Source organism: Rhinoderma darwinii, chromosome 11, assembly GCF_050947455.1.
Source record: "Rhinoderma darwinii isolate aRhiDar2 chromosome 11, aRhiDar2.hap1, whole genome shotgun sequence".
Lineage (NCBI taxonomy): Eukaryota > Metazoa > Chordata > Amphibia > Anura > Rhinodermatidae > Rhinoderma > Rhinoderma darwinii.
The window spans coordinates 35,164,678-35,177,260 of record NC_134697.1 but is presented as its reverse complement, the minus strand read 5'-3'; the positions used below and the strand labels follow the sequence as shown (position 1 = coordinate 35,177,260).

General features: G+C 42.0%; 1 protein-coding gene across 4 annotated transcripts in view; it reads left to right on the top strand.

Annotated features, from left to right (window-relative positions):
* SLF2 (SMC5/6 complex localization factor 2) overlaps positions 1-5,851 on the top strand; it is a 48,829-nt gene extending 42,978 nt beyond the window's left edge. For all 4 annotated transcript variants that reach the window (XM_075841059.1, XM_075841058.1, XM_075841057.1 and 1 more), the window contains 5 exons: positions 327-437; positions 1,476-1,553; positions 2,493-2,579; positions 3,455-3,523; positions 3,962-5,851. In XM_075841059.1, coding sequence (XP_075697174.1) covers positions 327-437; positions 1,476-1,553; positions 2,493-2,579; positions 3,455-3,523; positions 3,962-4,099 — 483 coding nt within the window. In that variant the 3' untranslated portion in view covers positions 4,100-5,851. The remainder of the gene's footprint in view (positions 1-326; positions 438-1,475; positions 1,554-2,492; positions 2,580-3,454; positions 3,524-3,961) is intronic.
* Positions 5,852-12,583: the final 6,732 nt, after the last annotated feature.

Genomic DNA, 12,583 nt, shown 5'->3' with positions numbered 1-12,583 from the left:
TCACACGAGGCGTATATTTACGCGCCGCTGTCAAATGACGGCGCGTAAATGGACGCCCGCGTCAAAGAAGTGACCTGTCACTTCTTGGGGCGTAATTGGAGCCGTTATTCATTGACTCCAAAGAAAAGCAGCGCCAATTACGTCCGTAATGGACGCGGCGTTCAAGCGCCTGCACATGCCGTTACGGCTGAAATTACGGGGATGTTTCCTCCTGAAAACATCCCCGTAATTTCAGCCGTTACGGACACTGTCGTGTGAACATACCCTTAGTGATATTTATTCCACTTACCTCCTTTAACCAATTTTGCAATCTGTTTACTTACTAGATGCTACTTATATGTCAATTAATGTCTCAAATGAGGCCGTCTTCATTGGTGAAGGAAATACAGAAACGTCCTGAAAATAAATCCAAGACTTCACTCGATTTGGATCAAGAGGTAATAAACTGAAGGCCATTGCTTTGTTTCGTTACACACACGCGCACACACACACATATATATATATTATACACACACACACACACACACACACTAGTCCTCCTCAATGAATTAGAATATCATCAAAAAGTTAATTTATTTCAGTAACTCAATTCAAAAAGTGAAACTCCTATTATATAGATCCATTACACACAGAGTGATCTATTTCCAGCATTTTTTTCATTCAACGTTGATGATGATGATGGCTAATAGTTAATGAAAACCCCAAATTTTGTCTCTCAGAGAATTAGAATATTATATAAGCCCAATGTCAAAAATGATTTTTAATACTGAAAAGTATATGCACTCAATACTTGGTCGGGGCTCCGACTCTTCATGAATGACTCCACTAATGCGGCTTGGCATGGGGGCGATCGATCAGCCTGTGGCACTGCTGAAGTGTTATGGAAGCCCAGGTTGCTTTGATAGCGGCCTTCAGCTCGTCTGCATTGTTGGGTCTGGTGTCTCATCTTCTCATCTTAATATCTTGTAGATTCTCTATGGGGTTTAGGTCAGGCGAGTTCGCTGGCCAATCAAGCGCAGTGATACTGTGGTTATTACACCAGGTATTGGTACTTTTGGCAGTGTGGGCAGGTGCCAAGCCCTGCTGGAAAATGAAATCCGCATCTCCACAAAGTTTGTCAGCAGAGGGAAGCATGAAGTGCTCTATAATCTCCTGGTAGACGGCAGCGCTGACTCTGGACTTGATATAACACAGTGGACCAACACCATCACTGACTGCGGAAACTTCACACTGGACCGCAAGCACCTTGGATTTAGTCCCTCTCCACTTTTCCTCCAGACTCTGGGAACTTTGATTTCCAAATGAAATGCAAAATTGATTGTAATCTGAAAACAGGACTTTGGACACTCCAAGTCCAGAGTCAACGCAGCCATCTAGCAGGAAATTTTCACCCTTTTTAGGCTTTTAGCAAAAAGGAAACCGCTCTGGAGTACTGGTCTGTATCTGATTTTCCTATCCAATGGTTTATTTTCCAGGCATACTATCTGACCTTCAGCCTTTTACACCTTGTAAATGATGCAAGTAGCTCAGATGAGCCACCTTCTGCACAGAGAGTAAGTGTAATTCTGCATGTCTTGTTTGCGTCCCCATCGTAGATATCTGATAACTTTACACCCTGCAGAAAAAAAAGAAAAGATTTAAACTAAGTTAAACTTATGTAGTGTGTAACCTATTAGTTTATAAACATTGAAGAGGCTCTGTCACCACATTATAAGTGGCCTATCTTGTACAAAATATGATTGGCGCTGTAATGTAGATTACAGCAGCGTTTTTTTTTATTTTAGCTTTATGCTAATGAGTTTCTTAATGCCCAACTGGGCGTGTTTTACTTTTTGACCAAGTGGGCGTTGTACAGAGGAGTGTATGACGCTGACCAATCAGTGACCAATCGGCGTCATACACTTCTCTCCATTCGTTTATTCTGCAGTAAATGCAGATGAATGCAGTAAAAACGAAAACCAAAAATTGAATCGGAGTGCTGTCTATTTTTGAATATATTGGAAACTTTGGAACCAAGGATCGGGTTCCTAAGGCGTGCACCCATCTGTTAAAAAAACAAACCCTTGTGGCTTTATCGACGTAAAAATAAAAAAGTTACAGCTTTTGGAAGGCGGTAAGGAGAAACTGAAAACCAAAAATTAGCTGTGCAACGAAGGGGTTAAGGGGAGTCAATAACTTAAATGATCATAATATAACAAGTACTAGATTTGTACAACTCTTACAAGTTTTTTACTGGAAACTTCTGATTCCGTACCTTAAGCTGGTTGCCATCACTGTACATCGTTAAAGGGGTTCATCAGGGAAATCGCTGTTCCTGTGCCCTGTTAGGGTCTAGGGATATCATAGAGGGAAATCTCTCGCTCTGGATGCCCCTCTATGAACCATAGAGGGGAGCTGCTAACTATCTGAATACCCACAATCAAATGATGGTAACTTTCCCCTGGCAAAATCAGCTGTTTGGCAGTAGCTCTTATAGTTTTTTTTCTTTACAGAAATATCTGCTGAAACTATGCACAGCGCTGGAGAAGCACATAAAAAGTGACATCCGTGAGGATGCAAGATTTTTCTACCGAACAAAGGTACAGTTCTTCCATCCATAATGTTCACATTACAAGTGGTATTTATTTTGTCTAGATCAATGGTCCCCAACCTTTTTTGCACCGAGGACCAGTTTGATGAAAGAAATTTTATACAGTGACCGGGGCACGGCCTGGGGGTGTGGGGTTTGGCGGTGATTAGAGTCCGTTCACACATTGCGTTAATAAGGCGTATACCTGTATTATATATGTATTTAGGTATTCATACCTGTATTATAATACCTGTATTATGCTGCGGAAAATCCGCAGCATAATTCTGTAGCAGCAAAGTGGATGAGATAAAACAAGTCTCATCCACACTCTGCGTAAATACGGAGTGGAAAAAACTCTCAGAAATGGACCTGCAATGCAGAATTTTATTCCGCAGCAAGTCAATTGTATTTGCGTAAACGCTGCTTATTTGTTGTGGAATTTCCCCATTGAATTCAACAAATAGCAGCAGGGGCATAGCTAAAGGCTCATGGGTCCTGCTGCAAGAATTCAGCTTGGGCCCCCATACCCCTCCCCAATACCACCAGACCGCTGCCCGCGCCTATGCCCAGCCGCCTTGCCCAACAGTCCCCATGGATGCCCCCATAGCTGCCTCCATGATATAATGCCCCCCATAGCTGCCCCCTCACAGTATGCTGCCCTCACAGTATTGGTCCGCGGCCTGGTAGTTGGGAATCACTGGTCTAGATACTTAGGGTTGTAATGTTTTATTCATTTAGACATGCACGCACTTAGATTTTTAGTTTGGAAGGAATTGTTTAGAGACTTAATTATTAAGTGGAATGTATGGTGTATGGTTTATTTTTGTTTGTTTTTTGTCCCTCAATACAATATCATTATTTGTAAATGTGTTTACTCTGTTTAAGGTGAAGGATTTAGTTGCCAGAATACATGGCAGGTGGCAGGAACTGCTACTTTATTCTCGGCCAAATCAGGTAAACTACTAATTTTTCATGTTCATTATTAAAGGTAACTTCCCAGTATCTGCTTAGCTTAAGAAGGAGAATAAAAGACTAAGGCCTCATGCACACGACCGTAAAAACGTCTGTAAAACCTTTTTCAAGGCCGATTTGCACTTGTGCGGGACCAGTTTTCACGGATCCCTCATAGACTTAAGTCTATTGAGGGATTCGGTGAAACTGGCAAATCTGGGACATCTGCTATTTTTTTTTTCCCTGGGCCGTTCACATGGTCTGTTAAAAAAAAAAAAAACCCCCAAAAAAACAGCCATCACACAGCTGAGTTTCTCTGTCGTCTGAATAGGGCCTAAGTCGGTGCTTGTGAAATGTTTCTATTTTCTTTCCAAGTATAGGTTATACGTGTGTAAACGGTATTTATGTGTTATGTTTTTGTTTTTTTTCCTTTTAATCTAGGGAAAGCTTCGTGATTACTGGGAGCCGGTGCGTGATGCCTCAAGCCCCGACCGCTCACAAGAAGTTACGAACGACGCTCCTCCTTTTCTTTATGATGACAATGTCCCCCCACTCTCCTTTTCTGTAGACAATATATAGAAAATATACAACATATACCATTTTCTGCCTAACCTGCTGTTACATAAGACTATTCGCTACAATTCAGATTGGATATTAATATCTTGTCCTTGTTAAGATTACACATGATAAATATCTGATTCACTGAAGAATGTACGAAAAATGACGACGTTTGTGATAGTTTTATAACCTTGGTTAAAAGTACATTGACTAAAGAGGCACTTGCCAATATTGTGTAACTAAACCAAGCCAGCAAGAACAAATCGAAAACTAATGCTAGGGACTTTGACTTGCACTTTAAATACCACAACCTATACTGTTTGCAATACTTGTTTGTTTTTTTTAAATGTTATCTCGTAGACCAAATGTTTTGTCAAAAGTTTTTTGTTTTTTTCATGATTGTACGGATGTAATTTGAGTAGTTATCTCTAGTGAGCAGCACCCTCTATACCAACGAATCCCTTCCCCTCTTTTATTGTTCTGCTCATCTTTGTGCTGCTGACTTTTGGACAAAGATACCGGAGATGGGAACCGGTCAGTGTCATGGTTTTAGCAGAAGAATTTGCATTAATATAGTGACATACTGTAGATATTTACTATGTCGAGTAAGGGCTCATTCACACGAGCGTGAATCCCGTCCGCGTGCTGTGCGGTCAACTGTGTCCGTTGCGTGAAACTCGCTGCATGTCCTGTATTGGTGTGTTATCACTCACCTAGCCACCCATTGAAGTCCATCTGTGCGTGAAAACCACGGACAGCACACAGATGCACATCCGTGTGCTGTCCGTATTTTACACATCAATTAGATTGAAAAAAGTGCTTGTGAGTGCGTGAAAAACGCATGCCACTCGCAAAGCACACTGATGCAAGACGCAATGCACACTGACAGATTTACGCGCGTAAATCTGTCACGCTCATGTGACTGTAGCCTTAGAGTAGGTGAGAGTGCCTAGTTTACCGTTTTTGTTTAACTTTTCAGTTTGAGATTTGATATTAACCTGTCACTATAACTGTCCTATTAAAATTTGGACATCAATATGATAACCTAATATACGGGTCCTGCGGAGTTCAATAGTTACCAGGTATTGGCTGTGAAGAGTCATGTGGTGCTGTCTTTGACACCATAACTACTTTCGAGTCATAAACAATACTATATGATTCTTCTCAGCCAATGAACAGCACTGACAGATCTTGTAATACACTTTGTAACTCCACGGAACTAAGAAGTAAATTTTACTCACCAAAATTTTATTTTCCTTGAGTCTGAAGGCAGCAGTCTGGTTTACCCAATACACGACAGAAGAGCCTTTATTAGCACCTCACAAAACTAATTTGCAATCAATTAATCAGTCTAGGTAAACTTAGGTACCCTATGTAGACACAACATGACATGTGAAAATATGGGCGGGGATATAGTGCTGCTTCCGGACTGAAGGAAAGTAAAATTTACTTCTTCCTTATCCTCCTCCGGCAGCATGCTGGGAATTAAGTAGCACCAGCAAAGTGGTGGGAAATTTGGAAACGGCCTCACTAAGCATTTTAATGCCAAAGGCAGGACCAGAGGAGTCGTCCAGAGGACCAAGATGCCTCTTCGCAGATCTCGTCTGAGGAGACTTGAACCAATTCTGTGAGGACAATGAGGTAGATCTTGTAGAGTGTGCCTTGATTTGAAGACTTCTGTCAGCAAGCAGGAAAAAAACAACACTTCTCATGCAGTCTACATAGCGTACTTAAAGGGGTTTTCCAGACTTAAAATGTGTATGTGTTAATGCTTGTAACTTATGAATGTAAATACATTTGTAATGTACTAACATTTTTCAAATTGGCCCTGTTTCCAGATGCCGGCGTGGGGTACTTGACGGGTGACGTCACTCTCTGGCCGCTGTGTTGCTCATCAATTCTCTTCCGGGTTTACGACAAGTCGCTAGTGACGTGTCTTATACCCGGAAGAGAATTGAAGATCAATACATCCGCCAGAAAGTGACGTCACCCGTCAAGTACCCCACGCCGGCATCTGGAAACGGGGCTAATTGGAAAAATGTTAGTACATTACAAATGTATTTACATTCATAAGTTACAAGCATTAACACATACACATTTTAACTCTGGAAAACCCCTTTAAGTGGTACCTTGGCTGATTAATTGATTGCTACTTAATTTGTGTGGTGCTAATTAAGGCTTTGCTGTCGGTTATATAGGGTAGATGACCTAACCCAGCGTGCTGCCTGAGGACAATAAGGAAGAAGAGTTTTCTTTTCTGCGTCCTTGTTCAGCTGTAAAATTTGTGTAATTGTACCAACTAGTAGAATCCTGATATTCTGAAGTCCTTATTTAAAGAGAACCTTTCACCTGCCCGTACATGTGCAGCATGTAATAGTCAGTGCTGCACAAACCCTGTCTCACTTCAATTATTTTTTTCTATCCTTAGTTATTTGGATATCTGTGCCATTATATTTGGCACCCGGTATGTAAATAAACCCCTGAACTGTCAATGGGGTGTGTAAATGGCATAGGGGCGTGTTATTTATCGCTGTGACATTGTCCAATCCGCTTTGGACAATGTCACAGCGGCTACCTTCACAGTTTGACAAGAGCTGGAGAGCGCGCACGCACAGCTCCGCCACCACCACAGTCTTGTCGCACTTGTCTGCCGAGAGCTGAAGAGTGACAGCATGCGCGCACAGCTCCGACGCTACTTCTGCCGCCACGGAACAGAAGAAAAAGAATTCACATTCTACTTCTCCTCTTCTGTTCCGTGGCGACAGCAGAGCAGTACTTGCGTGCGCACGCCCTCCCCTCTCCAGCTCGTCAGACACTGAAAAGAAGAAAACGCCTCAAGATAGGGCATCTCGCTTCTTTTTCCCGCAAGCTTTTTTTCCCTGAGGGAAAAAAAGGCCTCCGCCTCCCATTGAATTCAATGAGCGGCATTTTCACCCGTTTTTTTTTTCCGCGGCACAGAACTTGTGTGAAAAGGGCCTAAAAAGGACCTGTCCGCTCTCCTGACATCTGTTTTGGTACATACTTGCATTCACCAATAACTTTGCATCGTTCCTCTGTTATTTCTCCTGGAAATGTATGAACAAATTGAGAACTTGGTGTTACCTTTCCCTTTGCCAATATGGTGTGCCCCTACTCACTGACGCTGTAAGCACTGATTGGACAGTAGGGAGATGCTCCTTTGGCATGATCACAGGAAAGCTGATAAGTAGTCTTTAAATCGGTCTGTCATAGGGACAGGTTCTCTCAGCTTAAAACGAAAGAAAACCCAACCTCACAGGTTAATTAGCAGTTTAAACGGACTTTCCTATGTGTTCCTGTTAATATTCTTTTTAAAAGCTATACTACTTTGTGTAATTTGTATGTCTAGAAGAATTGTTTATAAGAATGTTGCACTTTAATTATACCTCATTTTTTTTATGTTGGTTATTTATAAAACAAGCATTTTCAAGCATGTACATTGTATTTTTACTGTCATTCACAAAAGAAAACAACTTGTTCTGCCGGTAAGGATATACAGATAGATTGTAAGAAAAAACATGGGATGGAACAAATCCATTTAAAATAAAGAGGGGAGGAAACAAAAAATTCAGGTGTGACTGCAGTCAAAGGGGATTTCCAGTTTTGGAGTTAGAGGACCTGTCCCCTCTCCTGACAAGTCTGTTTTTAGTAAATACTTTCCCCATAAAATAACAATTCTGAATCATCTTTTCTTAGAAAGCGTAGCGCTTGGCTGTTTTTTGTTGGCCCCATAGAAATTTAATGGAGCGGCAGCGCACGTTTGCGAGTAACGATCCATTCAAAATCCTCCTTACTGCCATTGTACAGTGAGGAGGGGATCCTTGTTCTATAGATCGCTGAGGGTCCCAGTGTTGTGAACCGGAGCAATCATAAATTTATCACATCCTGTGGATACGAACTAAATGTTGATTGTAGGAATACACCTTTATGCCTCATGCACATGAACGTAAATACGCCTGTAATTACGGGCCCATAGACTTCTATTGGCCACGGGTACCTCCCCGTATTCTTACGGGAAGGTGCCCGTGCCGTTGAAAAATATGGAACATGTCCTATCTCAGGCCGAAGTCTATGGGGCTCCCGTAATTACGGGTGGCTAAGTGTGTGCACCTGTAATTACGGGAGCATTGCTAGGCGATGTCAGGGGATAGTCACTGTCCAGGGTGCTGAAAGAGTTAAACGATCGGCAGTAACTCTTTCAGCACCCTGGACAGTGGCTACCGATCACATTATAGATCAACCTGTAAAAAAAATTTCATACCCAGAACTCCCTGCTTCTTCCTCCAGTCCGGCCTCCTGGGATGACGTTTCAGCCCATGTGACCGCTGCAGCCAATCACTGGGAGGTCAGGCTGGATGTCGAAAGAGGGACGCGTCACCAAGACATCGGCCGGGTAAGTATGAATTTCTTTTACTGCGGAAAGGGCTGTCCCTTCTCTCTATCCTGCACTGATATAGCGAAGGGCTGCCGATTAGTGCAGTGCAATTTTGCAGCGAAAACGTGCCCGTGAATACGGGTAACACCGGACCCGTATTTACGGGCACGGGTCCATAAATACTGGTGCAATACGGGTTGAATACGTGTGACCAAGGAAACGTATTTACGGGAGGAAAAAAAATACGATCGTGTGCATGAGGCCTCGGGGCTATGTTCTCACACAGTGTAATTACTACAGATTTGTGCAGGGAAAATCTGCAGTGTGTTACAGTAGCAGCAAAGTGGGTTTGGTTTTAAAAATCTCATCCATGTGCTGCAGAAAATCTTCATGCCGAAATTGCCCTGCGGTGCAGATTTTTTTTAATTTCAGAATATCCGTTTATGCAGCAGGATGGTAGTTTATTTGTTGTGGACTTTCCCCATTGAGTTAAATGGGGAAGCAAAATTCTGTGGCAAATGTTGCTATTTTTGCTGCAGAAAATCTGAATTCGCAGCAATAAATCGCAAGTTGAGAATAAAAAATGGCCACTTTTAAGATAAAAAAAAATCTACTCTCCTCCACTGACCTACACATAGCGACGCCTCACTCCTCCCCATTTAATTTCAGTGCTGCCAGCCTCCTGGGGATGATGTTTCATCTAATGTGACCGCTGCAGCCAATCACAGTCTGCAACGGTCACATGGGAGAAAGTGTCATACCAGGGGGCCAGCAGCAAAGACGCCAGCCCTGGGAGGAGCGACGCTTCACTATGGCAGGTCCAAGCCGAAGTAAATATGGACTTTTTTATTTTTCTTAGCCCCTTATCTGGTTTCCGCAGCGGCAAATCTGTCCGCGTCAAATCAAACATGATTTGGTGTAGACGTTCACTGGTATCCGGGTCGGATTTGCTGCCGACTGTGTGAACATACCCTTAATGTATATTGTTTTCACTCTGAATTGCAATTTTTTTATGTGCATGCAGTAGGGCTGGGCAATTAATCGAAATTCAGCGCAACTAATCGACGTAATCTTGCGAATTTCGGTTTGAACTATTTTCTCTCGGTTTAAACTGCGTCTTCAGGACCCAGATACAATTGAACCCAATGGTAGAGCAGAGGTCTGTAAGGCACTATTGGGGGCATTATACAGTGTGGGGGCAGCTATGGGGAACAATACCTTGTGAGGGCAGCTATGTGGGCTTTATACTGTGTGGAAGGCAGCTATGTGGGCGTTATACTGTGTGGAAGGCAGCTATGTGGGCGTTATACTGTGTGGAAGGCAGCTATGTGGGCGTTATACTGTGTGGAAGGCAGCTATGTGGGCGTTATACTGTGTGGAAGGCAGCTATTGGCGTTATACTGTGTGGGGGCAGCTATGTGGGCGTTATACTGTGTGGGGGCAGCTATGGGGTGTTATACTGGGTGGGGAGCACTATGGGGGCAGTGTCGGGGGGGTATATTATATATAGTAGTGTACAGCAGGCTCGGGATAAATATTAATTAAATGGTGTAGCATGCAGAAAGGGGTGTGGTCTAAATAGTCGTTCAATAATCGTAATCGAGGTTACGTGTTCAATTAATTGTGATGTTTTATTTAGGTCATAATTGCCCAGCCCTAGCATGCAGTGTATGTGAGCTAGAGAACATACAATTCTCACAGTAACTCATTAAGTAGTTTCTTTTTGAGTATTGGCCTTTAGAGTGGAACAGATTTGCTAAATGTCCACAAGAGGGTGTAAAACCTTTCCAAATGTTCTCATCCAAAATGCACTTGAGGAAATGAATGAATATCGATCTGTTTGTGAATTTGTTTATAGTGTAACACTTTTCTCAGAATTGAATCTTCGTGAACTAGTAGTACACCAGGGACAGATTTGTTGGAAAGTTGATTGTATTGGCTCTGAGAGTTACTATTTAGTGAAGTATAGCGGTCTTCATTTTCGGGGAAATGTGCATTTTGTTCTTTTAATATCATGCATTATTCACTTTTACAGCAGACAATTGTAGCAATATATTGTACTCACATGCAAATGCGATAACCTAAAAAAAATAATACAAAGTGGCTCCATGCGCCATAATAGAGACACCACATTTACCTTTTACTTGATGACATAGAGACATGGAAGATCTGCGGACAGTACAGATTAATCTGCTCTAGCAGAGGAAGAAAGGCCCTGCATTTGGCTAGATAGATGAAAGTAAAGCGCAACGATAACGCTAGGGCTACAGAGAAATTCTTTCATATTTGCAATTGCTTGTAGAATAGGACCTAAAGAGGACCTATGATGGGGGAATGCTCATGGTTTTTATATGAAAAGTTGTTAGCCCCCACAACAAATATATCGAATAAAAAAAAATGGTAAAAGGCTTTCTCGGTCACGTGCAAAATATGTGAATAGGCAGACTCACCGCAGGAGTCGCCATGAAACTTTCTGTAAAGCTGCTCAAGTCATGCCCAGCGCATCTTCCCGTAAACCTCGGTGGCATACAGTAAAACTGCGAGAACTTGCTAGTCCTCACAAGAGCTCGTGGCTCTGACTAAAATGAGTGCTGGATTATAGCAGCTAGGCTAGAGTCACATGAGCGTGGGGAATTTCAGATAACAAGGGAGAGGACTAGACAACAAGATAAGGAGATCCTTTCGTTACAAAACATCAGTGTAAATAAAAAGGCCCAATTAATGTCAAATCACATTTCTGATAATAAAAGTGAAAAACTGACAGGCAAGTTAAAGTGTATGTTCACAAATGCCAGAAGTCTAGCAAGCAAAATAGGGGAGCTGGAGGCCTTGATACTGGAAGAAAATATAGATATAGTTGGTGTTGCTGAAACATGGCTGGACTCTTCACATGACTGGGCTGTAAATCTACAGGGTTTTACACTTTTTCGGAAAGACAGGACAAATAGGAAAGGTGGTGGTGTATGTCTGTATGTGAGAAGTGATATGAAGGCGAGTGTGAAAGAGACAATAGTGGGTGAATACTGTGAGGAGGTTGAAACCTTGTGGGTGGAACTGGAAAGGGAGGTAAACACTGAAAAAATTACTTTTGGTGTAATCTATAGACCCCCCAATATAACTGAGGAGATGGAAGTTCAGCTATATAAACAGATGGAGCAGGCTGCACAGGCGGGTACTGTAGTGATAATGGGAGATTTTAATTTCCGGGATATTAATTGGTGTCATGGTTCAGCTTCAACTGCAAAGGGGAGACATTTCCTCAACCTGTTGCAGGAAAATTTTATGGGCCAGTTTGTGGAAGACCCGACTAGAGGTGAAGCTCTGTTGGATCTGGTCATTTCTAATAATGCAGATCTTGTTGGGAATGTCAATGTTCGTGAAAACCTCGGTAACAGTGATCATAATATAGTTATATTTTACCTATACTGTAAAAAACAAACGCAGGCTGGGAGGGCAAAAACATTTAATTTTAAGAAAGCCAATTTCCCCAGGATGAGGGCGGCAATTCAGGATATGGACTGGGAAGAACTAATGTCAAATGATGGAACAAATGATAAATGGGAGATTTTCAAATCTACTTTGAGTTATTATAGTGCAAAATTTATTCCTATAGGTAACAAGTATAAACGACTAAAATTAAACCCCACATGGCTTACACCTTCTGTGAAAGGGGCAATACATGACAAAAAAAGGGCATTTAAAAAATACAAATCTGAGGGTACAGCTGTAGCCTTTGTAAAATATAAAGAGCTTAATAAAATCTGTAAAAATGTAATAAAATTAGCAAAAATACAAAATGAAAGGCAGGTGGCCAAGGATAGTAAAACAAATCCCAAAAAATTCTTCAAGTATATAAATGCTAAAAAGCCAAGGTCTGAACATGTAGGACCCCTAGATAATGGTAATGGGGAGTTGATCACAGGGGATCAAGAGAAGGCAGAGTTACTAAATGGGTTCTTTAGCTCTGTATATACAACAGAAGAAAGAGCAGCTGATGTAGCCGCTGCCGGTGCTGTTAATATATCAGTTGATATACTGAATTGGATGAATGTAGAATGAAGCTAAATTAAATAAAATAAATGTGCACAAGGCCCCGGGACCAGATGGGTTAC